The following is a 22,802-nucleotide window of genomic DNA, read 5'->3' as shown; positions in this document are numbered from 1 at the left end:
GGTGGGCGGTTCTCATTGAAAATACATGTCAGTGATTAATGAATCCATTCAAGTTGCCTCACTTGGGTCACTACAGAAAAGAAAAGTGCTACAAAAGCATCACACCGCCCCCACGTCCCCTCACCTCCTCTTGCAACCAGTTAAAGGTGTGGAGAAAGGGCCTGGCTGTTGCTGAGAGGGTAGGTATCAATCATGGAGGAAGACCCTTAAGGATGGTGAAATATGAAAGAAATGAAAATAAGAGAAGACCAGGAATGCAGGATGAAATGCCAAAGATCACTTTATTTCTTTGTTTATTATCCTTAGAAATGGAGTCCCCAGCTATCCATTCAAAGGAAATTAGATAAAAAATAAGCAGATATCATAAGATATGATATCCTTACTTGTGCCATGTTTCCCAAAACTAGGTGTATGTTTTTAGCTATCTCTTATTCTCCCAGCCATCTGCATGACATGGGCCTTCATTAGTATGACCAGTTGGTGCTCAATGTCAAATTAAAAATATTTTAGTTGATAATGAGCAGTAAAATATGATTTTACACGTTAGGTACTTGGGAGGGTTAATTTGTTGGGTAAAAAATTCAAAGGAAAGAGGTGATTCAACTGGCCATAATCACCCTCGATAGATACTAGTCTTTATCATTTATTACATCTCTTTCTCAATGGATCTAGTGTTTTAATTTTTTTCTACTGGTAGAAAATAATAACAGAAGTGATTTTTGTATTCCACCCTTGAAATAAAATTGAAAGAGAATTTAAAATATTTCTCAACCAATTGCATCACAGTATAAATAAAACCAATTCATTTTGTGTAGACATTTCAAATAACAAAAAAATAACACTGAAATAATTCTACCAATGCAATGACTGAAACACTTTTCTTATATACCACAACATAGGTAAGAAATATGAAGAATTAAAGCGAATTAGAAAACAAATTTTATTACTTGAGTTTATAAAATAGTTGTGGGATCCAGTATTTCAAATGTTACTGGAGTCTATTATTGCCAACATTCTGCAGCAGTAATAGTTCTGGCTTTCCAATCGGCAATATTTAGAATCCTCCTGTAGTGACCCGATTTTAAATACCATACTATAATTACTAAGTTAACAGCTAGTTTTTACTCTATTCCATGATTTCATTAAATGAATCTAAGATGATGGTTCAACAGTGACAACTTACACTTTGAATTTCTTTATGTGTATGCAAAATACATACAAGAACCAAATTCAGTAAGTGACATGAAATGTTACCACATGAACACTAGATTGTATTGTTCTTTGTCAGTCATTTCTTCTGTTCAATAAATACTGAAGGACACAAATGCTTTTTTATTTTTCAAGAGTTTGCTTTTTCTTCTGGATTTTGGTAATTAATTTTGATATTTTTCCTCACATGCTTCTTCATCTATTTTAGTGAGATTTTTCAACATTGGCAAAACAGAAGGAAAGAGGACAAATATTTTACAAACTCTTTGACTGGAAGCTGAAGTCCTTAAAGACAAGCAAAGGGGGTTCATTTCAATATTAAAGAATGTTTTCTAAATAAGATAAAGAAAGCATCCTTCTTTGTCCTTCAATGGAAAAGAAAGCACAAGTATTTTTTCTACATGCGAATGAAATCTGGTAACCTATGTGTCATTTCTCCAGCATTTTTGTTCATATTGGCTTAAAATTCAGTGCATGAATATCATTACATTCTTATAGCTAACATTTCTAGTTAGCTTGGATTTAAAAAACACAAAATTTAATGCATTAATGTTCCACTATATTAATGACGTGGTCATCTTTGGAAGGAGTAGGCAACTGTTCTTTCCATGCAGTAGGAAATTTTAAAGCTAAACTATCAATAATAATTGCCATCTCAAAGTGAAGCTTAAATGGCAGAAGTTTCTCAAGCCAGGGAGATGTCAGAGTCTTCCAAACAATTTCAAAGAGGAAAGCAATTTTTACATCCTACACGCAGGACAGAGATCCTGGCATTCTTGGTCTTCCACTCTGCCATCCTTCATAATTTTACACAATTGTGATGGGAATCCTTTCAATGACCTCATCACTCACAAGGATCCACAATAGAAAACACTCTGGATTCCAGCCCTGTTTCATAGATGCAAAGAGACCAGGAGCCAGGTGTCCTAGCAGCCCCCTATCTACCTGATCCCAAGAGAAAATTTTCACTTGGAGAAATTTTACTTTTTTTTTTTCTAATGCCTAGTGGTTGACATTAAAAAAATTTACATGCGTCATTGTTATAACTCATTATAAAATGACTCCAAGTCCTTCTTCAGTGTAAAAAGTTCCTCTTAGAAAGAAATACCATTTTGACAGTATCTCCACCATTCACATAGCAAGGAGAGAAATTAAGACACCAGCTCTCAATGATGACAAAAAAGCAAAGAGACTCAATGGGTAGGGAGTAGTACGGTTCATGAGACATTGGCATAATTATGTCTTTCTCCTTTGTATTAGGAAAATAGAATCTTTTCTTCATATGAGTGCCTTTTACTAAAAATAATTAAAAGAGGGACGTCGGAGTTCACCAGGAAAGTTACGATTAAGCAGAACTAAAGCATTTATACAGCTTGTCATTAAACTCAACAAAAAAGTAGCAGTGTGTGATGACAAAATCATCCTGCTACCCTAGAAAAATATAATTGCATAGAAAAATTACAAACTAAAGCAATCCATTCACAGTTTCTACATATACTCTCATTTACACTGATTTTGCCTATTCTAAGTGGAAAAAATATCTTTGGCCGGCAAGGTAGAAGCGATCATGGGTTCACCAGGAATACAGGCATCGGATGGGGGCTGTCATGGATGAAATACCGCAGGTATTTCCTAAAAGAATTGCAGCGAGGCATATATTCCCTTTAGTGTCATCCAACCCTCGGAGGAGGTTTAGACATTTTCAGGCTGCAAATCAAGGGAATTAAGGGCTGTGGTGTTTGAACGTCTATGCCCACATCCAAGGTGACTGAACCAGAAAGGCAGCCTCTCTCCAGCGTGTCCTGAGCCTGCACAAAACGCTAAATCGCAGGAAGGCTGCGTCTCTGATGGGGTGTCAGCTCGGGGTGCCACACGTCCACGATGAAGATCAGCCGGAAAGACGTGGCATCCTGCCACACCTCATGCTCAAAGGAGTCGTCAAATATGAGCACCTTGCCTTCTTCCCATGTCCTGGAACAGAAAAGCATGGAAGCTTGTGATTCAGATCCCTGCGGATCAATCCACGTCTGTGTTCAGGAAGGCTCTCTCATGATAACCTGTGCAATAGGACCAGGTAAGTGAAACACAGGATGTGTTCTTTCCTTGGTGATTAAGAAAGAAGTTCAGGATTCTTACCATGAACATCAACTTTCATGCTCAGCACTGAAGGTATACAAAAGGCAGGAGACTGGTAATAAGGGTAAACTTATTCTTGGTACAAACCTAGGCAAGGCTTGTTTAGTCGGGCGAGCACTCAAAAGTGTGCCCCAGTGGCTCATTCCCAAGGTGACCTCCCAGTCAATGGCTCCGTGGTATCCTCCCTGGCATTTCAGAGATTGGTGCGGAAGTACAGACAGTCACTGGGTCTCAGGCATTTTGATGTCCCATAGGCATGGTGCCTGTGCATCTCCAAATGATTCTCTTTTCAACCCATTCCATTTGTTAAAGTTCCATTTTATGGAAGGGCAGATTGTTTATACTTCTAATGTTATATGCTGTGCAAGGGGGTTATCCATGGAATATTTTAAATGAATGCTGCAAAACATCCTTTAGGGCTGATAGCACTACTTCACAAGATATCTGTATAGGAGCTAAGATCTAAATATGGTGTTAGTCTAAATAAGGCAGTCGAGAGAGTAAAATGCAGGGGGCAATCATACAATGCCTTTCAAACCCAAGGAAAGTTTATTACTTATGCTAATGTTTTCTTCTTTTTCAAATATGTATTAATTGTCAATATGGTAAATGCTAAGTTATGTTTCTGAAATGAAATTTTTACTAGGAAATTTTTTCTAGATATCAAAATTCCTCTCAAGTATTTACAATCTTACTTCCTGGATTAGCAAATAATTAAAATTATAGGAGGAAAACGCTAGCTTGATTTCAAGTTATTGCATTATCATAAGGAAGTTTTCCTTAGGGAAATGATTTGTCTTTTTATGTTCATTACCTGGTGATTAATCAAAATTAAATTAGATAATGCTACACACGGCAAGCTTTCTCAACCTTGGCAATACTGACACTTTTGCCAGGTAATTCTTTGTTTTGGGGGGGGGGCTGTCCTGCGCTTTGTGAGATGTTTAGCAGCATCTCTGGTCTCCGCTAGATACTAGTAGCACACCCTTACCAACTGTAACAATCAAAAATGTCTCCTGGGCTTCCCTGGTGGCGCAGTGGTTAGGAATCCACCTGCCAATGCAGAGGACACGGGTTCCAGCCCTGGTCCGAGAAGATCCCACATGCCGTGGAGCAACTAAGCCTGTGCGCCACACTTACTGAGCCCGTGCACCACAACTACTGAGCCTGCGCTCTAGAGCCCGCAAGCCACAACTACTGAGCCCACGAGCCACAACTACTGAAGCCTGCACACCTAGAGCCCGTGCTCCACAACAAGAGAAGCCACTGCAATGAGAAACCCACGCACCGCAACGAAGAGTAGCCCCCACTCACCACAACTAGAGAAAGCCCGTGTGCAGCAACGAAGACCCAACGCAGCCAAAAAAAAAAAAAGTCTCCAGTCATTGCCAAATGTCCTGAGTTGGAAGGCAGTGAAGTGGGAGACAAATTTGTCCCAGACATATTAATGAATCTGACACTAAAATTTCCAAATAATTTAAAGTAACAAATATCTGCAAGTTAAAAGCTCCTTGAAGTTGGGAACCAATCCTCTATCCTGTTACGCATTCTCCCTCCAGCCCCACCTCCTGCGCTGCCTCACACACCTACCCTGATGTCTCTGTTTTAATTGAAGTACAGTTGATTCACAATGTTGTGCAATTGCGAGTTTATTGTTTATTTTTATTTTTTGGCTGCCCCGCACAGCCTGTGGGACCTTAGCTCCCTGACTAGGGATGGGGCCCACGCCCCCAGCAGTGGAAGCACACGGTCCTAACTGCTGGATCGCAGGGGAGGTCCCACCTACCCTAAAGTCTTGCACTCAAGAAATGAGTTGCTTGGCGCTTTGATCCAATTCCTCTGAAGGGTCAGGGTCTACTGGAGTCCCATCCAAGTGTAACGAAGGACAAAAATATATAGACTCAGGGGCAAATGACAGACTATGTATTCAATACCATGCAAAGCCAAATTTGAAGAGAAAGGCAAAGTTAAGAAAAGAAAAAAATGACAAGAAAAAAGAAGCAAAATGATCCCTAGCTTATACAGTTTGGTGGTCATTTCCTCGGTCTTGTTATTGGTGGGACTAAGCAATGTCAGTGACAAGCCTACAATACAGGCAGAAGACAAGGGGGGAAGGGCATGCAAAAGAAAAAAACTGTACATCCATGTTCACAGGAGCATTCCTCACAGTAGCCAAAAGGTGGAAGCAACGCCAGTGTCCACTGACAGATGAATGGATAAACAAATGTGGTCTATACATACAATGGAATATTCCTCAGCCTTAGAAGGAAATTCTGACAACGCTACAACATGGGTGAACCTTTGGGCCATCAGGCTAAGTGAAATTAGCCACTCACTCAAGGACAAATACTGTATGATTCCACTTATATGCAGCACCTAGAGTAGTCAAATTCATACAGAAAATTCAAAATTACTTTGGCATCACTCCCTATGAGTAATTTGCCTTTATTTGAGAAGACTGAAAACTTCCCAGGGGGTGCAATATCAAAACTCCCTAAGAGAATCTGTGACATACACTTGGTGAGGCAATGACAAGTGATTCTCAACGTTTTCCGAGTGGTAGAGAGTCTAGAACCTACTTAAAGTACTGGAAGCAATTAAGACAACTAAATTGAACATTCTAAGTTTGCACAAAATGACGTTCTTCACTAGATTACGGTAAGTATAAGAAAGCCAAAGATTTAGGAATGCTGGCTGTGAGAAAAATCTTAAACATTCCATTCATTAGCTTAAATTCCTTGTAAATTGGGAAAAGCTTTTAGTGCTGGTTCATTCATGGCATACCAGTGCCTGTAAAGGTGGAACTTAAGTTAGCACTGGGTTGTGGCTTTGCAGATATTTTGGGTCAAATATGGACTAGTGTAAACCACTGATTAAACAATTTTTTAAACATGAAATCTGGGAGGTATTCCAAGGGGCTGGATTCCATTAGGGCCATAAAATTCTATTAGATTTATACTTGCCTTTCTATTTTCTTTCAGACATTTTCCCAGAAAACAGCAAAGATACTCAATTACTTATTGTAGATTCTTAAGTGTAGATACCTTCTGAATAGGTAAAAAATGATGTCTTTCAATCACTTATGAGAGCTAGAATGACTAAAAGTGCAGCCCTAATTGGGAAGGACAATAAAACTCCATCCAAGTGACATGCAGACTAAAGTGACTTGAGTTCAACAAGAGATGTGTCACCTGTCTGGGAAAGGATGAAGGTTTTCCAGAACAAAAAGAGACAGAGCTCAAAGATGTCAAAGGTCTTACATCTCTTCTGAGTGGAAAACAAAGACACTCATTGCAATGCAAGGAAAATAGTTTTCAGGCCACTCGCTTTGAGAGCAAATCTCCACCACATACATTTAAGTTATGCTCAAATTATGACAAGGGAAGGGCCCTCTGGAGAAAAGATTTTCAGAGCAGTCTTGGAAAGAAGTCTTCCTGGAGGCGCTCACCCAGCCTTCCTCCGAGGGCCCAGAAAGGCAGGATGGCGGTGGGGAGCTGTACCCCATCCCCAGATGGCTACCTCAGCTTAATTTTAGCATTTCTTACCATTACGAGAAGAACGTCTCTCCCTGGTTTGCCAAAAGATAGAAGAATATCTGGTCACAAGATAAACCAATATTGTGTAATTCCTCAGTTTCTCAGATTATTATAATTAATGATAATGGTATAATGGTGGCAGCGCAAGCCTAATAACTATAATTTTGTCATAGAATTACCATCACCATTAATAATGTTAAATAATGATGCTACGTGCTTATAGAGTTTTCCACCTAAAAACTTTATAGATTATATCTCAGTGATCTTTGCTAAAAGGTTCTGAGTTAGACAAATGACACGGTTCTAATTTTTCAGCAAAGGAATCACATGGAAGCCAGTTCGGATGCCTGCAGTGACACCGTGATTCTGTGGAGGAAGCAGAAAGGCACTAGGCTTGCTTCATTACAGCCAAACCTCTAGCTGGAGATCACGGTTCTAGGAAACACTCTCAGCGCCTATAGCTGCTATGCTGAGGTGGCCTGTAAGGCATTTAAACAGGCTGACTGGAGTACAGAAAAGGGCCAAAGGGCTCAGGAATCACGCTACTTTAACACAGCTCTTATTAATTCTGATCCATTGAAATCCCTCAGTTTCTGACGGCACTGGAAATCCTGGCATATCCTGGAATTGAAATGTAAAACTGCATTATTGCCACTTCCTCTTTTTTCTCTCCTCCTAATACAGAAATACACATGCACATACCTTCTTTGTCTGTCTATCTATCATCTATCATCTATCTATCTATCTACCTACCTATCTATCTATCTATCTATCTATCTATCTATCCTCTATCTATCTATCAGGATAAAGCATTTTTCTGGAAGCTAGGACACCTGTCTTCTTGTTCTGACCACTGCTAACTAGCCATGTGGCTGTGATAAGCATGTCACCTGTGGGCCTCAGTTTCCCCATTTGTGCAATGACAGAGGACAAGAGGGCCTCCAAGGCTTCTTTCAGCTCTGAAATTCTCTTAATTCTCTGAGCCAAGCTGTTGGCTCGGACTTTAGTCTTCATATTGCATTTTATAGGATACATTTCACAAACTGTCATCTGAGAAATGGGCATGATATTTGCTATTTTGTTGGATATCAAAATAGTAATTTCAATAAAAGATGGCTAAATTACAAAGAAGCTCTTTTCCCAACAGGTTCTGTATACATGCACCCTAGTATCTCTCTCCACCCCTCCTGGGGGGGACTCGTTCCAGCCAGGCTGCCGCGGGGATTCTCTCCCCTCCAAGTGGGCCCGGGGCTTCAGCTCTGCTGTGCAGCCCCTGCGCTGCGTCTGTAACAGCTTCTGACTTCCTCCTCTTGGTCCTCGGTCAGCCAGTAGCAGAGGGCTCTGTAACATCGCTAAGAAAGCCAAAAAGGGAGGACAAAGAAAGGGAAGAGGGAGAGGAAACCTCCCGAGGCCACAGAGCTGGGATGCCTCTGGCCCCTCTCCAGGGTGGCGGCATGGGAGCAAAAGGGGAAATGGGGGGGGGGTGGCCATCCGCTGTGCCCTGCTGTGCCCCCCCCCCTGGCCTCAGCATCACTCCCAGCCCCAGGCCTGTCAAATCACAGCCCCTCTCTGTATCTGATCCATTCCTTCACCAGCCCTAGCCCTGCACACCCTCGACTTCCCGTTTCCCCCTCCTTCCCGTCTCCTTAGAGCACCCACCCTCATCCCCGCCAGAGTGCGCACCGCAGGTTCCAAGGACCACCTCCGACAGTACAGGAGTGCTTGGTCTCACTCCCTGGAAGGTAAGGGGCCGAAGTCCCCATTTCTGCAGCAATCAGAGACGAGCACAATAAAAGCTCAAAAATACTGAGCATGCTTACCACATCATACTCCGTAAATACAGTTCTGAACGTATTTATACAGATCACTTTAATTCTCAAAACTACACCAAGACATACTTTTATTCTTCCCATTTTACAGATCAGAAATTGAGGCTTAGTGAGGCCATGCAAGTTGTCGAAAGTTACACTTCATAAGAGGGGAAGCCAGGATTTGAACCCAGGTCATGCGATTTCGGTGCTCTTAATTTGCTTTCATGAAGATACAGGATGTTAAAATCTGAAGTGAAAACTCAGGATCTGTTTTCCCATAGAAACATTATTACAAAGAACAGATACATGTATATGTATAACTGAATCACTTTGCTGTACACCTGAAACTAATACAACATTGTTAACCAGCTATTCTCCAATATAAAATAAAAAGCTAAAAAAACCAATAGTCACTGGTGCTAGAGCCCTATTAACAAAGTCCATGAGTTAGGAGGCTTTTAGGGGCTGGCCCAGAAACCTCCACATTATTTATTATTGCCATAGCAAAATGGATCTCAGCTTTCCAAATGCTCAACCGTCAGTTCAGTGAACAAATGTGTGGACACAATCTGTTTTCAATGTGGGAAGTGCCGTTCCCTGTTGAGACACAGATATTCATCTGTGTGTATGAACAGCCATAGACACCCCATGCTAACCAGGACAGGGGTAAAGAAACTTTGTTGGTGTTTTTAATTCTCCAAATTGCTTAAGTAAAAGAAGAAAGAGTGTGAAACGCTACTATTTAACAACAAACCTTAAGGGAAGCATCCCATCCAGTTAAAAGTGACCTTTTTGGTCCTACAGTCCCAGATGGGCAGGCTTGAATGGTGGATAAGGTAACGTGGAAAGGTCACATTACAATTTGAATGGAAGATGGGTATATTTTGTGAAACAGAAGATCTATGACTTCAGGGAAACGACTAAAAAAACCAAAAAGCAAAAAACAACCCTCCCTCCCCCCAAAAAAGGAAGAAGAGGCAAAAATATTTAGTTCCAAATGATTTGGTAATTCACAGCTTCTATAACGTGATGAGAAAAAATTTAAACTATCTTCTTGGACTCCTTACGAAAACATAACAAATACTGTCTATGAACAATTCACGGTGGATTAAGAAGAACGGTCTCTCTTTGACTGTTAATATTTTAGCATGCCTTCCACACAATCTTCCTAATAGGAAACTTGAAAGAGTAATGAAAAAATATATTATAAAATACTTGAGGTGTGTGGGAAAAGGTCATTATTTCTACAGCCATATAAAGAGGAATTAAATGACTTCTTGCCAACTCATTTCTTCAGTCTGTTGCTGACACTCATGCCAACACATGCTTTTCTGGCTGCATATAGGTCCTGTGCAATGTTTCAGGTCAGCGATTCACAGGCAATGAGGCTGGGTCTCCAGGAGAGCTGCACGGTCACCCTTCTTTCCCTTGGTATGGTCCCAGCATGTACCAGAAGCCCTCCTGGAGACTCAGAAGAAAGAATTTGTCTCTGGGATCACCCAAAGCTCACACACCTTGGCCACTCTGTGAGGATAGCAATTATTCCCACTTGCCAGCGGTGGCCTGTTTATCCACTGACTCAAGTTCATTCAGCTCTGACTCAAGATTGCTAATGAGCTCATTTTACTGACTGCAAAGCATGGCCTGTCGAGGGGGACAAAAACAAACCCCCAGAGATGCAGACTCCCCAGCAGCCTTCTCTACTTGTTACCCTGATGTCTGGAAACAAAACCCAGCATTCAAAGTGGTCACCTTACAAGTATAGCATGATCCTAATCTTGTGAACAACAACAAAACTCAAAAAGCCCCCAAACCTATATATAAGTGGGTCTATGGCATTGAGGCTAGAAGCACAAACTTTCAAGCCAAACTGTCTGGCATGGAACCTTGGTTCCAACACTGTAGTGGGCTGAATGGTGGCCCTCACCCCCAGAAGTACGTCCTCCTGGAAGCTGTGGATATAACCTGATTTGGAAAAAAGGGTCTTTGCAGTTGTAATTAAGTTAAAGGGCTTGCGGTGAGATCATTCCGGGTTAGGTTGGGCCCTAAATCCAGTAAGCGCTTTTAATTATTTATTTGCTTATTTTTTTGGCCATGCCCCCAGCATGTAGGCTCTTAGTTCCCCGACCAGCGATGGAACCCGTGCCCCCAGCATTGGAAGTGCAGAGTCTCAACCACTGGACCGCCAGGGAGGTCCTCAGTAAGCGCCTTTGGAAAAGAAGACAAGGATAGAAGACGAAGGGAGCAGGTGACATGATGACAGGGGCAGAGATTGCAGTGCTGCGCCTACGAGCCAGAACGCAGCAAGGAGAGCCCGCGGCCACCGGAAGCCAGGAGAGAGTCAGGGGACAGGGGCTCCCCCGCAGAGCCTCCAGAAGGAACCAACCCTGACCATACCTTGATTTCAGACTTCTGGCCTCCAAAATGGTGAGAGAATAAATTTCTGTTGCTTTAAGTCATCCAGGTTGTGTTAATTCGTTACGGCAGCCCTAAGACCCTGGTACAAACATCGACACTTGCTGAGTGACCTTGGGGAAGTTACTCAGCCTATTTATACATCAGTCTCCTCAGCTGAAAAGTAGAGAGTTTAATAATCCCAGTTACGTGGGGTTGTTGTGAAGGTATGCAGAGTGCTTAGAACCGTGCTTGACACATAGTAAGCACAATGTATATTCTCACTACACCCTTCCTCATCACGAATATACATTATATAGGCCCTGAGAAGCGTCTGAGCAATACCTCTGAGTACCGAAGTCAAAAATAATATTTACTTTCTTTATCGTGCTTCTCTGTGTTTCACAAATTATGTAGCAGGGGCATGCATCAGTTTTGTCATCGGAAAGCATTTATTCATTTTAAATGATCATTTTACTTATTGAGATAGACAGCTGCATACCTTCAAGCTCATCTTCAGATAAAAAGAGCCATGCTATGTTTTGCAGTGATGGAATCTTTAACCAACACACACGCCCACTAGCAGGAATCGCAGTGTTATGATTAATACCTGAGAACCACAAGGCACAAATTGCTACTCCTTCAAAAGTCGAGAAGCTCTGAAAAACTGCTTCCCCTTGCCTATAACAAGGAAGCCTGATTTCCTGGTACGTGTGCTTCTGTTTCCACACTAATAGTGCTTCCATACTAATAGTGCTTCCATAATAACAGCGTGAAACTTCCCAGATTTCATATTACATATGATTTCATATTACATACAGATTTCATATTCTGTCCTCAGAGTTTGTAAACTGACTCTACTATTCAGCTCTCTAGTTATTTTCACTAGAAGCATTGCACAGTGCTTTAATTTCATTGAGCCATTTCTCTCATGAAAAACACTCTTTTTGTAATGTACTTAGCCTGACCCAGCCACCCTGGAGTTAAGGATTATGCAGGATGAGAATGTAATGCAACATAAAACAAGTACCATAGAAGGGACATGGAGAAGGATGCTGACCAGCAAGGAGGAGGGGGAGGAAGGGCACTGATGCCTCGAAGCTCCCTGGGGACGAGACAGCGTGAAACAATCCATCCTCCGCAAAACCGCCGCCCTGGCCCTGCGAGAGGCGGGGTGTTGGCAAGTGCTTTTTAATCGTCACTGTGAATTTGTAAACTATAGCATCTGCAAAGTACTGTTATCAGCAGCTACTTACTGCCACCTGAAGGAGGCTGGCTTTTAGCCCAGTGGGAATGGAGGGGCTGCTCAGTCAACGTTCTTATTCAAGATCACCCTCCAAGTGAGTCTCAGAACTGGGCTTATAACCCTTCCCTACTGCCGGTGGGTGCAGACAGTTACCCTCACCACATTCCCAGCTTCAGTTTAAGACCCTAAGTTAGTATACTTAAATTAGGTCTGAAGCTCTTCTCCACCTTCACGGCCCCTGTGATTCTTATTTGATCTCCAAGGAGTTGACCTCGTCAGACTCTGCCTTCCCCAGCACACTCCCACCTCCTCTCTGTTTTCCCTGGGTCCCCTGCCCCTCTCCCCTTTGGCGGAGAGACTCTGTAGACCTGAACGGAGCTCACCAAGGCTTGGTGAGACCCCTTCCATCTTGGAAGAAACTTCGCCCTGTCTGGCCATCTCTGATTCCTCCTCCTGGTTCTTCCAACTCTGCCCTCTGCTGCCCCAGCTCCTTCTTGGCTCTCTTTTCTTTTTCTGCCTCCAAAATGTCCATGTGGCCATGGACGCTCAAGTTTCCTCTAGCGCCTCCCGATAAGTCTGCTTCTAAAACCTTTATGTCTAGACTTGACTTCTCCCCTGAGCTCCAGACCTCAATATCCAGCGGACTCCTGGATATTTCCACTCCTGTGTTCCAACAGCAACTTAAACAAATAATATGAAGACCGGACTCATGATCTGTTCCCCTGACCTGCCTCATGCCTCCCAAGCTCTCAGCATTTGCTAAAGCATCAACACCCCCCTACTGACCAAAATGGAAACTGCCGCAACATCACGGACACCCCTCCCTTGCCCCACACACTCGAGATCCACTTGAGTCAATCTTCATCACATCTCCTGCCTCTGTTCTTTACTCTCCCTTTCTTTCCAGGATCCCAATCCCTGCTCTTCTGGGGTGGGCTATTGTGGCAGTCTGTTAACTGTTCTTCCCAAACGCCCCATCGGACACACCCAGGGTTTCCAGAACGCCTTCCTAAAAGAGATCTGATCCCACTAGTTTGTATTCAAAGCCTTCCATGATTTAGCTTCTAATTCACTTTCTCACTTTCCAACCTTATTCCGTATGTTAAAGTAACGAAACAAGGAGGCCATTAGACGGAGGTGTTCTAATGCCTTGGTAGCCTCGTAGCAAAGCAAAACCTACGCCAGAGTCAATTCACTGGAACCTGAGAAAGTGAAACTTAAGAACAACCAATCACAAATAGCCAGCAGCCTTTCCCAAATAAGGCAACCACTTACACTATAACCAGTCAAACAATTTCCTTGCTTCGCTTCAGCATCTCCTCTATAAAAACCTGGCCCCCAGCTCCTGCCGGTGGAGAGCTCCTAACCACCTTTGGTTTGGCGCTGCCTGATTCAAATCATATATGTTCAAATACATTCTGCAAAAATTTACCAGAATTTAAAGGTCAGTTTACCTCGTAACAGTATCTCACGCTCTTGGTTGCTGAAAGCACTCAATATTCCTCACACGTGGCTTGTAATTTTTGGCTTCCGTGCCTATGCTGTTGCTGTTCTCTCGGCCTCGAGTGCCCCTCTCTTCCAGCTTTTAATGTCCAAATCCTTCCTGTCTTTAAAAGCCACCACTGTCAAGGTTCCCAATTCTCAGCAGCAAATGAGCTGCCTGCCCACTGACCACCTGCAGCATCCTTGCCTGAGCCTCTCTTATGACTCACGACTTTCGAGCTGTGTTTTCTCCCTGACTGGACACCTCTGGTGGGGGAAGACCCCAGTGTGAGTCATCTCAGAATCCCTCACGGCACGGTGGGCTGCTGCCCCAGGCCCGGGGCAGGCAGGTGTCTGCCAATAACCAAACGAACAAGCAGTACACTCCTGAACACCCCTCCAGCAGACCTCCACCACGGGCCGTGATAAATGTGTGAGAAGACAGCTCGGTTTCTGCCCTCCAGGCACTTACAGCTCAGTCCCAGAGATTAGACTAATCTATACCAATTAATAAAAAGCAATGGAAATAAAGAGCGGGATCACTGAGAATATACCCTGTAAACACTCTAAGAAGGCAAAGGAGAGGTTCCTTTTCAGGAACAAAATTGGATCTTAGTAATAGGTTTATTTTGGATGGGTGAAAAGGTGGGCATTCCAGGGGAAGAGAGTAATAGGATCAGGACAGGCAAAGGCATCAAAAGAAGTTGCCCTAACATTCACCATGTCCCTTCTCAGGCCGGTACCCGGGCTAAGTGCCTTGTAGGCATTATTTCGTTTAATCTGGACAACAATCCTGCAAAGCAGACAGCAACATCCGCCGATTTTATAAGTAAGCAGGCTGAGGCTGCAGGGGATTAAGGGACTGGCCAAGGTTACACAGGATTAGTCGGCACAGCTGGGATTTGAAACGGGAGCCACGTCCAGTCCATCGCACCATGCTGTGTCCTCTAGAGCAAGACATACAAATATCACAGGGTGTTTTCTTCAGGAAGGAGACTCTTTGTATTGATGCATAGTTCACGGTGTAAAGCAATAAACACAATGTGTAATATGTGTAGGGTTTAGTACAAGTTAGCTGACTGAATGCAAGTCTGTCCATCTAGAAAGAGAAGCAAGAAGGCTCATCAAGCAGACAAGAATGCTCTGGGGAGAAATGATTAAGGAGGGCCGTCCTGGAATTGGGGAGTATCTCCAGACCAACGGAAAGCACAGAGATGGGACACGGACTAAGAAGTTGGATAAGTACCGCCCACTCCAGTCTACTTCAGTTACAAAGAAAGAGAAATAATCCAACTGAGCATAGCTTTGTCATAACGAACATCCATCCTCGGAGGTGATGAGTAAGAGAGAAAGTGATGGGAGGAAACATACCTGGTCTCGTTGGCACATTGGATCTTGCAGCCTTCCTTGGGAATCACCAAGCCCAGGTGCATTCGGAGCCTGCAGTTCGTGGGTCCCGTGTGCGGCCACACGTGGGTTCCCGGCTGCATGACGGAATATTTGATCTGCACAGAAAATGTACCACCCTGCTCATCCATTTACCAAGGTGTGGGAGAACTGCTAAAAGTACAAAATTACTGTCAATTTAGATTAGTGCCTTTGCAGGACTCAGAATTTATATTCTCGTCTTAATTTCTTTGTGAAGGAACTACAAATAAGGACTCCCATTTTCCACAAAGCTATAAACACTGAGCGTTTTCCACCCTCAATGCTGCCGTCGAGGGCATGAAACTATGTTTTATTAAAAAGCAAGTGAAAAAAGAGGCATTCAGTGGGTCAAAGGAAATAAGCGTTTCTTTGTAAACATCAGCATTCCCATTTATTCCCCTAATAACTGACTGTGTTCTTCCCAGCACAGAAAACACTCTTGGTACCTGTCCTCTTCTGCATCCTGTCGTCTCGGGGAATTTATCTAGTAAAGAACAGGTTTTAGGAGCTCCTTTACAGGCATTTTCATTTTTCCTTCCTAGAACAATAAATGATAAAACCACTGTTAGAAACAAATCACAGTAAAGCTTTAACTCATCCCGCTTTGACCACATACAATCTATATTGTCCTCCTCACTGTAAGAATGAGAAGGCCGAGTAAACACAAGAAGACATAGTGTCCTGTTCCAATAAACCGTGACTGGCACAGAAAGGACCAAAGCTCTCCACTCAGCCTGGGACTTCCGTATTTGACTAAGGATGTCTAACGGACAAGGCATGTGTTGAATACTTATTTTTCCCCCTGTGGCAGGCAGAATAATGGCTCCCTCCCAAAGACGACCACATCCTAAGCCCAGGGACTCGTGAATATGCTATGTGACGTGGCAAGGGGAAATTAAGGCTGCAGGTGACATGGAGATTACTCATCAGCTGGCCTTTAAAGAAGGAGATTATCGTGGATGAACTGGCTGGGCCCAGTGTAATCACAGGGTCTAAATGTAGAAGAGCGAGTCAGTGCCAGAGTGATACAGAATGAGAAAGACTTGACTGGCTATTGCGGGCTCCAAAGACGGAAGGGGACCACAAGCCAAGGAATGTGGGCAGCCTCTAAAACGAATGCAGCCTTGATGACACTTTGACTTGAGCTCAGTGAGACCCAGAACTGTAAAGGTAAAACATCTGAGTTATCTTAAGCCGCGACATTTATGGTCATTGTTATAGCAGCCACAGTAAACTAATCCAACCCCCGGCCCTCAAGGAAGGAAAATAGCTTATGTTACAGTTCTGACCTAAACGTGCTTTTTCTAGGACTATATTCTAATAACCTACACATTAGTTTTCATTGAGATTTCATGTATTTTCCAATGTACATCTCATCCTTTACATGCTGATAAGAATAGGATTTCAGGGGAGAGGGGGGGAGGTCTCTGAGAGATAGGGGCTTCTCTGAGGGACTCGTCAAGAACACAGATTTTGGGACATAGTCTAAAGCACCCTGGACTATGCAAGTTCCTTCACCATTGACAAAATCACTGCTTCTGAAGAAAGATATGCTCAGGAAGGTACAGAATCATTTGCTCTCAAGGAGGAGGAAAACAATGGTTTTTTTTTAAAAGGTAGAGACATTGTAATTCTCTGTTCAGGATTCCTACAAGGTACTGATACACCTAAAGCTGAGTTCAACTTTATTTAATTAACGTTAGTTGTGTCCGAAGATAATCATATACTGAGAATAACATGAGAGTTAACAAGGAATGTATCTTAACGGCAGTCTCCTCAATCAAATGGACCTCGATATTTTAGAAAACAAATTCTATATTTGTTTTTCCTAAGTAATCTGTCTCTTGAGTAAAATGTTAGTTGCTGTTTTTAGTTACGAATTGAATATGAGTTTAATGATAATGTCAGTGTGAACCAATAGATTCTTGTATACGACATCATAAAGAATGTTCAAGCCCTAGCTTCCCATGCCATCCTAAATGCAGGATCCGGGGATGACTTAGCAGGAGTACCAGTTGTGGGTTCTGTGCGTTCAGGCAGCAGCTAAGTGAATCCTGGGCCCTTGAGGAGCAACCAGAGGTGTCTGGATTTCCCACGGGCACAGTGGTGAGGGCTGAGCACGTGTCCCTTGGAGAACACGTGTGCCTCACCCGAATGATAGCTAATAAATGGGGAACCTAACAGGTTGGGTCACTAGGATTGCCACTTGGTGAAGAGTGAATTAGAGAACACCTCTAGCCATTTAGACACATAAATCTTTTCTAGTCTGTAAACACAGATTCTCTGTAGGGGAATCTTGTCATTCGTGGATTGCCGTTGGTGGTTTTAACTATTCACATGTGATCGGGAGGGTTTAGGAATGCAACCCACTTCCATGGTGCTCAGCATGCGCCAGGGACCACTCACCTGATGCCTTCAACACCAGGGAGGGAGATGCTATTAGAATCGTATTTTATAGAAGAGGAAGCGAGGCACGGAGAGGTCACACAGTAAGTGGCAGAGCGGGAATTCCAGTCCAACTGGACCCAGAGTCCATGTTCTTAACGGCGACCAAAGGATGTCTCCATTACTGTTACATAATGTATGCTTATTATGTAATAAAAACTGGTATCGCTATCATTTATCTGTATGTCAGACCTTTGCTCACTGATCCTGGTAACAACCTCATACTCGAGGCACTATCTCCATCGTCATTTTTCAGCTGAGGAATCTGAGGCTCAGAGAGTCAGGAACAAGCCCACATCACACGCTAATAAGTGGTGCAGCCAGGACCCCAACTCGGGATCCTCAGTCTCCAAAGGCTATGCTTTAAAGCATGATTTTCACCTTGCTGCCTCTTGGGTTTGAACATAACTGTGCAGAGCAAACCATTCCGCAGAGGAGAAAACTGCCCAGCAGCTGAACTCAGTGTGGTTTTGTTTTTAATTTATTATTTCTCACACAGTTTAAAGTAACTTTCAAGAAGTGATAAACTTTGTTTCTTTGGGAAAAATAGCCCCAGAAAGAGATCTAACTGCCAATGCAAATCTGAAAGAATCAACTGAATACTTCATCTACATGTGAAGAATACACTTTATGAGGGATATTCACGGAGGTGAGATTTTTAAAGGTGCTGGGTTGTATCTCTCTGCAGTTTCAAGGCTTTACTGCTGGGATGACAATAGGTTCATCTTGCATGACAGCTCTGATCAGCTGACAGTGGCTAACCTAGAACACTGCGTTGAGCAGGATTCAGAGGTTCAGCTTGAGCTCATCCAGAAGGGCTACTGGGATGGGTTAGCACCATCTCCCATGGGCTCTGGAAGAAAGAACGACTGTGCATGTGTGGCGTATTTGTTAACACCATGTTTTAGCGTTCATTGTTATAACAATAAACGAGCAAAACAGATGTTCTGTAACATTCACACAGCAATTTGAAAACATCTGTGGGGAAAAATTAGTTATGTATATTTGTTGATTCGGTCTATTTTTTTTCCTCCAACTCAAAAACGTTGATCATTTAAAAAGGAATAAATATACTTCAGAAATGATTGGGTTACTTAGAGAACTTCCATGATTCCCACTTACATATGGATAGAAATGAAGCTTGCAGCCACGGCTTCAAGGCCTTCAAGAATCCAGCAGCATCCTTTCCTAACTAGGCTAGACAACCTCTAAGTCTTCACAAGTCAGATCCTCATGGGCCTCTTGTCTGAACCTGAGCTCTCAGTGTGGCTAAGAAACGACCCTGCCACCTCCCTCCCCTCACCTTCCTGACTCCTCCTGCTGCAGGATTCCCTCCCCTCTGTCTCCAGGCCAACAGGGCATCTGCCCTCAGGGGTGCCACCCTGCCTCTATGCAAGCTACAACACTAGCTGCCTTCAAAATTCTTTGAACTGTGAAATTTGTTTCCAGAAAACAGTTACTGGGTTCCTCCCAGAAGCCTGGAACCACAAACAAAAGACCACAAAGAACCTTAATTAAACTTCTTAAAAGAGCAACTATAGGAGTTGTATTATTTTATGATCATAAAATAAAACTAGAAATTAATTTCTATTTAATTGACTGCAACTAATTGGAAAACAGATACTTATAAAACACATACACACACTCTAAATTATTTTGAACCGAAATGGAAATTGAGATAAAAATGAAGTCTTTTCTGGGGGGAATAATACAAGTGAAAATATAAATTATAGCTTAAGGAAAGTATCCAAAGCTGAATCTAGAGATCAGTCCATAGCCTTAAATGCTTTTATTAATGAAGACGAAAGAATGAAAATAAATTTACTAAGAAGTTCTGATTGAAAAGTTTAAAAAAAAACGGATAAAATAAACAACAAAAAGAACATGAGGAGGAAGAAAAATATAAAAGCAGGAATTAGAAAAAAATCAAAATAAGGTGAGATATAATTTGAGGTTTTTAAAGAACATACTAGATCACTCTGTCAAACTTAAGGAGAGAGAAAAAAAAGAACAAGCAAATTCCATTCAGTGGGAAGAAGAATTTAACAAAGATCAAGGAAGTAAAAAATATTTTAAGAAATTACTCTAATTCATGGAAAATCAGGTATAATCAAAATATATGAAAATTTATAAGTTAACAAATATTGTATGAGTCCACTTCTATGAGGTGTCTGAAGTAGTAAATTCATAGAAACAGAAAGTGCAACGGTGGTTGCCAAGGGCTGGGGGAGGGCAATGGGGAGTGTTGTTAATGGGTACAGAGTTTGAGTTTTGCAAGATGAAACTCAGTTCTAGAGACTGGTTGTGTGAAAACATGAATATACGTGACCCCACTGAATGTGCACTTGAAAACAGTTGAGGTGGTAAATTTTAAGTTATATGTACTGTGCTACCATTAAAAAAATTTTTTAAATACACAAAAACCTTAAAAGTCAAAATGTTGCCCCCAAAGAAATTGTCTCCATTATTTATTTCCTTTCTTGTTTAACACTTTTATATGCCCTATAATGCTTTGCATATTTCAACCTTATTAAAGCATGTGCTTTTAGCAGAGACTATGGTTTCCGGAAATTACTGCCAGGATGCATACTATTCTGAAGGCTTAGTGTAGGAAGCCCAGTAACTTCTATGAAGCATGAGGATGTTAATGGAACGGAGCCATCAGATGAACTGGTGAATGCTCAAGGCCAGCAGAATTGACTCATTTAGTGAGATGCCAATAGACAAAATTAGCATGTTGTTCACATATGGACCTTATTATAGCTCTATTTAAAAAAATCTTGTTGGCAAAAAGCTGACACAGTCACTTGAAATCATGTGATGTCTCTTCTGTTGGACATTTCCCTGAAAATATTACTGAAGTCGTTCTTCTTTCTCTGACGTGTAAATCTTAGTATTCTGAAAGCATACCGACATAAACAACAGTGCGATTTGTCCCATAATACAAACCAACTGCTTATCGTCCTCTCAACTTATTTTCTGCAGCTAAAGATGTGTGACACATGCTGTTTAGTCTTCAAAATGGATTCACTTTTGTTCAGCTACCGTTAATCCAGGTTAACTTGAATTTTCCGGAAGAGAGTTGGAGAGAGCTTTAAAGATAAAATTCAGTGCTCCTCATTTTGAGGACAGATTGATATATTGACTCATTGGACACACACAGATTGGGGCCCTGTCTGTGTACCTGGGCCTGGGTTCAGCTCAAGGAATATTAGGTTGACTGTGAACCTCTTCCTATTCTTGATGAGCTCAGACGCTAGTTATTATTGACTTGTCACTCTGCTTTGTCATCACCCCTAACGGCTCTCACCGCGGTGACATCCTTTTGGCACGCAACATCGTCTCCAAGGTACAGGAGCAAAAGAGGCTCAGGAAAGCTCCTTTCTAAGGCGTCGATGAGCACATGGTGGGCTCTTCAGTTACGTCTGTATGGTAGGGCTACTCTTTGTAACATATCATTTAACAGGAAAGACGAGGAAAATCAAAATACAACATATATTTATCCAAATACACACATGCATATACACATCCATATATTTACATGCACACACATACACACAGATGAGTGTTCCTACGTAGTTTCAAGAAGCAACAAGTAGATTTTCATTATCTGGGTTTCCCAGGTAGTTTCCTTTAAGTCAGGGAACCCTAGCTCTGGGAGGTATCGCTAGAAGTGCCCCCTTCCCATCAGGTTGCAGAGAATGATCTGGAAGTAGCACGCTCACCTTGCTGCCACAGTGTAAACTGGCTCCAGTCACCCTTTTCCCTCAGGTTCTCATCTTCAGGCAGAAACAGGCCCTGGGCTCTATCCATCACTGCAAGGCCTTCATCTCGGATTAACTTCCAGTTTCTTTCTAAGGACTAGAGGGAAGATTCTGGTTTTACTGGACTGAAAATATGCCTGGTAAACACCTCATAGTGACGTTCAGCTTTTTGTTTGTCTGATTAATAAGTAATGAAATGTTCCCTCTCATCTAGATTACTTATTTCAATTTCCTCTAGGACCTCTTGTCAAGGGTGTAAAAAAAACCCCCTAATAATTATTTTTCAGAACCAAGTGCCTTTGCAGCATAAACATTTCAATAATTCCTAGGAACCGCCTAGAGCAATTCTGTCTATAATTTGTTTTCAAGTTTGCCTAAAGGTCGTTTTTTTCACAGACCCTAACCAACCAAGAGGACTCATCTTGTTGATCATTATTACATCAGGACCCTGCCCTACAGTCCATGTGACACTCCAGCATCCAAACTGGAATACAAATCACAGACTTAATTCCACCTCCCAACAGAGGTCCTCATAAAGATGCCATTCAACATGGTAAATATTAATTAAACTTTCAAGAACATTGGGAAAATGTCCATTGGAGCATGTGATGTGTTATAAAATTAGTAGCAAAATGAAGCCAGTAAATGTCCTCGTGTTTAGAATTCAGCCAAACAAAAACATTTCTTTGACTTCTCACTTTGAGGGTGCCTTAGGCTCTGTCAGTAAGTGCCTGGCTGGTGCGGGTAGATCCCATGGGAGGAGAAGGCCAGGCTCTCCTCCTGGGAACCCTCACCACACAGCGATACTGACGAGCAGTGGGGATGGCAGTGGGGTGGGTGCTATGGGGGACAGCAGGCCAGGGCAAGCATCCGGAGTGGCAGCCTAGGAGGAACTACTATCAGGGAAAAGAATAAAAACGGCATGAAAGAGGCTAGTTTGAAATTAATAATTTCAAACATTTAATTAATAATTTCAAACATTTCTATGTTGCATGGGAAGTGGATGGGGTCGTGGAGTCTACGGGTACCCGGATAGGGAAGAACACAATAGATGATTTCAACGAGAATCAGGGCTCAAGAGCAAGGAAGTAAAGCTGATGAGTTACAAACACATACAAAAAATGGAAGCAACAATCAGCACGCTCTGAAAATGGACCGAGTTGCCTCATGAAACAGGGGTCTCTATCTTTTGAATTATTCAAGAGAAGGCTGGATGACCAGTTACTGGGTGGAGCAAAGCACAAGAGAAGGTGTCAAGTGTTTTTACCGACCCGTGCTTTATGAATTAACGATTCAGTGTAGGAAAACCAAGAAGGAGCCAGGAAGACGGCACGAAGGAAAACCAAGAAGG

The 22,802-nt window shown here is 42.4% G+C and overlaps 1 protein-coding gene across 5 annotated transcripts in view; it reads right to left on the bottom strand.

The window, feature by feature from the left end:
* ASPH (aspartate beta-hydroxylase) overlaps positions 1 to 22,802 on the bottom strand; it is a 268,977-nt gene that overhangs the window by 38,692 nt on the left and 207,483 nt on the right. For 3 of the 5 annotated variants that reach the window (XM_057532090.1, XM_057532091.1, XM_057532094.1), the window contains 4 exons: positions 21,413 to 21,548; positions 15,689 to 15,780; positions 15,186 to 15,319; positions 263 to 3,180 (listed from right to left, as the gene is read on the bottom strand). In XM_057532090.1, the coding sequence (XP_057388073.1) occupies positions 3,030 to 3,180; positions 15,186 to 15,319; positions 15,689 to 15,780; positions 21,413 to 21,548 (513 nt within the window). In that variant the 3' untranslated portion in view covers positions 263 to 3,029. Of the gene's footprint in view, positions 1 to 262; positions 3,181 to 15,185; positions 15,320 to 15,688; positions 15,781 to 21,412; positions 21,549 to 22,802 lie in introns of those variants that run through there. The other 2 variants (XM_057532092.1, XM_057532093.1) reach the window with 1 other exon arrangement.

This window comes from Balaenoptera acutorostrata, chromosome 17, assembly GCF_949987535.1.
Source record: "Balaenoptera acutorostrata chromosome 17, mBalAcu1.1, whole genome shotgun sequence".
Lineage (NCBI taxonomy): Eukaryota > Metazoa > Chordata > Mammalia > Artiodactyla > Balaenopteridae > Balaenoptera > Balaenoptera acutorostrata.
This window is presented reverse-complemented; position numbering and strand designations above follow the sequence as displayed.